Here is a 2,806-nt window from a genome sequence, read left to right as displayed (position 1 = left end):
CCCCAATTCCCCAATAAAAATCTTTAGAAAAAAAAAATTATACTTTTGAATGAAGTCATGTGAACAAAAGTCATACTTTTTGATTCAGGAATCTTACTACTGGATATTTATTCTAAGGTTAACAATTGCCCTGAAAAGTAAAGGCCTACATTCATAAAGATGCTTTTATACTGACGTTAAAAATGGTCATTTAGGAACACACAGAGGAAAACAACTGCTTATGATATATAAAGTCAAAGAATATAAAAGTTAACCTACGATTACAACAAATATAAAAATGTTTCAGAGAAACATAGGGAAATAGAAATAAATACTAACGGGAAAGCATTCTGATTTAATTTTTTTAAGTTCTGTTGTTAGGATAGTTAAGTGTGTAATATACGAAATTTGAAAGCAAAGTTACAAACCACAGACAAAATCTTTCAGATCCACATTCAGGATGCTTTGCCCTGCCAGCCATTCAGGGTGCGCACAGCTTACGTTCACGGAGTGCTGGAAGTTATTATCAACCAGCCACTGAAGCAACCACTTCAAGTGGCAGTCACAGAGCAAACTGTTAGTGTTCAGGATGCTGCAGAAACAAAGAGAAAAGAAGTGACCCTTTCCTGTTCTTTCTAAATTTCCTCAAGCTTGAAAACTTATTATTTATCTATGCCATTTTTCTTGCCAAAAAAACTGTTTAATCTGAATCTAACCATGAGAAAACAAATTCAGGCTGTCAACCTCAATTCCTCAAATATTGTCAGTGTCATGAAAAACAATTAAAAGAGGGGGGAGGGGAGGACAAGGGAAAGGGATCCATTTTAGATTAAAGGAAACTAAAGACCCATTACAACCAAATAAAATGCATGCTCCTTGACTAGAAAAATGTATCTACAAAGGACATTTTTTGACACTGGGGAAATCTGAGTATGAACTGCATGTCAGATATTATGTTATCAATGTTAATTTCATTGGGTGTGATAATAGTGCTGTGGTTACGTAGGAACATATCCTTGTTCTTAGGAAATACATGCAAAGATATTTATGGTGAACTGTCATGATGTCTGCAACTTACTTTCAAATGGTTAAGCAAAATAATGGTGTGTGTGTGTGTGTACAGAGAGGGAGAGAGACAGGGAGGGAGGGCAGGAAATAAATACATTTAGCAAAAAGTTAACAATTGGTGAATCTAGGTAAAGCGTATATAATCTAGGCAAAGACATCTTTGTTGTGGAGAAGATACAATTTTTTCAAATTATTTCATCATGACAGACAATATTTCAGTGATGGATAATACTTCAGCCCTGTGGCAATGTCTACTACAACTTAAACTAAGAACCACTGAAAAATTATTTGTGGCCCATAACAGGCCTATAAAACATATCTGAAAAATCAATGTTTTCTTTTAATGACTCCTCATCTAGTTTTAAGGTTTGGTATAAAGTACCAAAGATATGATTCCAAAGAAGTTTCAAACAGTCTTTAAGCCTATCTCAAGTCGTATTTTATCAAGGGTTCGTTTTAAATAAACAGGCCAAAAGTTACCTTTTGCATTATAAGAATTCTTAGGTTATAGTCATTCATTCATTCATACAGAAATATTTGAATCTAGTATATGCCAGACATTGTCCTGGGCTGTGGGGATACAGCCCTCACACAGCTTATGTATTTAGAACCAAGCAATAAACAAATAAATGCAAAGTATAATGTCAGAAAGTAAGTGCTACCAAGAGAAACAAAGCTAGGCAAAGACACAGAGAAAGCAGCTCCCAGCGACAGAGCCCATCGCGGAGCTGCAGCAGAGTATCACAGCCAGAGGGAACTGAGGGATGGCAACAGAATGAGGGCAGCCTGGACTGGGGGAACAGGCCACACAGGTGCTTCAGAAACTAGGAACTTGAGTCGGTGTTTTCCTGCATGTGATGGGAAGCCATTGGGGGGTTAAGAACAGAGGAGTGACAGGGTCTGATTTACGTGTCTTACGAGTAAGCTGGGCTTACAAGGCCTGGACTCATTTCCTAATTCCACTACTGACCTTAGGTAAAATACTGAATGTCTCCAAAATCTCGGTTTCTATTTTTGGGAAATGGGATTGAGAATGGCTCCCTCAAAAAAAGTAAATAAAGTATTTATTTAGCACAGCGCCTGGCCACAGATACCACTGAATTCACATGAGTTCCCTTATCTTCTATTTCTTTGCATCTTTTCACCCTTCACACACTAACCAACACTGCACACAAGTGCCTAACAGAGTACCTGCATTCCATCAAATGGTACTATGTGGACGGATACATACCAAAATATGAACAGTGCTGTCTTTGAGTAGCAGGGATTTAGGGTCTTTCTCTCGCTCTTGGTTTAACTATATTTTCTATTGGGTTGTCAGAAAAGTCATGACGTATTTTTGCAACAAAAAACATAGAAAAAATACGTCATGACTTTTCCGACGACCCAATAGTTTCTCTACCATGATTATATAATTTTATTTTAATGTAAATTATTTAATGTATATGCAACTCTCCCACCTCCTCCCCACACTTATGCAAAGCATTGAGAAGGATACCAAAAGCAAACTGATTTTAATAAATGTTGATGTAAAAAGTATTATATATATGACTTAGATTTAAAGAGACCAAAAGCAACCAAAACTTCTCAGTAAAAAGGTTGCATCAGAGGACCTACATAAGCGGTTTGTAAAAGCCAGTTCTCAGATTACTAAATGTCTCACTGATGGATGAAACTACAATATTTGCTTTCATGCACTTTCTAAATCAAATATATATATATATATATATATATATATATATATATATATATATATACA

The 2,806-nt window shown here is 36.0% G+C and overlaps 1 protein-coding gene across 4 annotated transcripts in view; it reads right to left on the bottom strand.

The window, feature by feature from the left end:
• Window positions 1-2,806, bottom strand: part of LRIG2 (leucine rich repeats and immunoglobulin like domains 2) — a 127,670-nt gene that overhangs the window by 14,722 nt on the left and 110,142 nt on the right. For all 4 annotated transcript variants that reach the window (XM_019659163.1, XM_019659160.1, XM_019659162.1 and 1 more), the window contains exon 12: window positions 408-571. In XM_019659163.1, coding sequence (XP_019514708.1) covers window positions 408-571 — 164 coding nt within the window. The remainder of the gene's footprint in view (window positions 1-407; window positions 572-2,806) is intronic.

Source organism: Hipposideros armiger, unplaced genomic scaffold (genome assembly GCF_001890085.2).
Source record: "Hipposideros armiger isolate ML-2016 unplaced genomic scaffold, ASM189008v1 scaffold_297, whole genome shotgun sequence".
Classification (NCBI taxonomy): Eukaryota; Metazoa; Chordata; class Mammalia; order Chiroptera; family Hipposideridae; genus Hipposideros; species Hipposideros armiger.
This window is presented reverse-complemented; position numbering and strand designations above follow the sequence as displayed.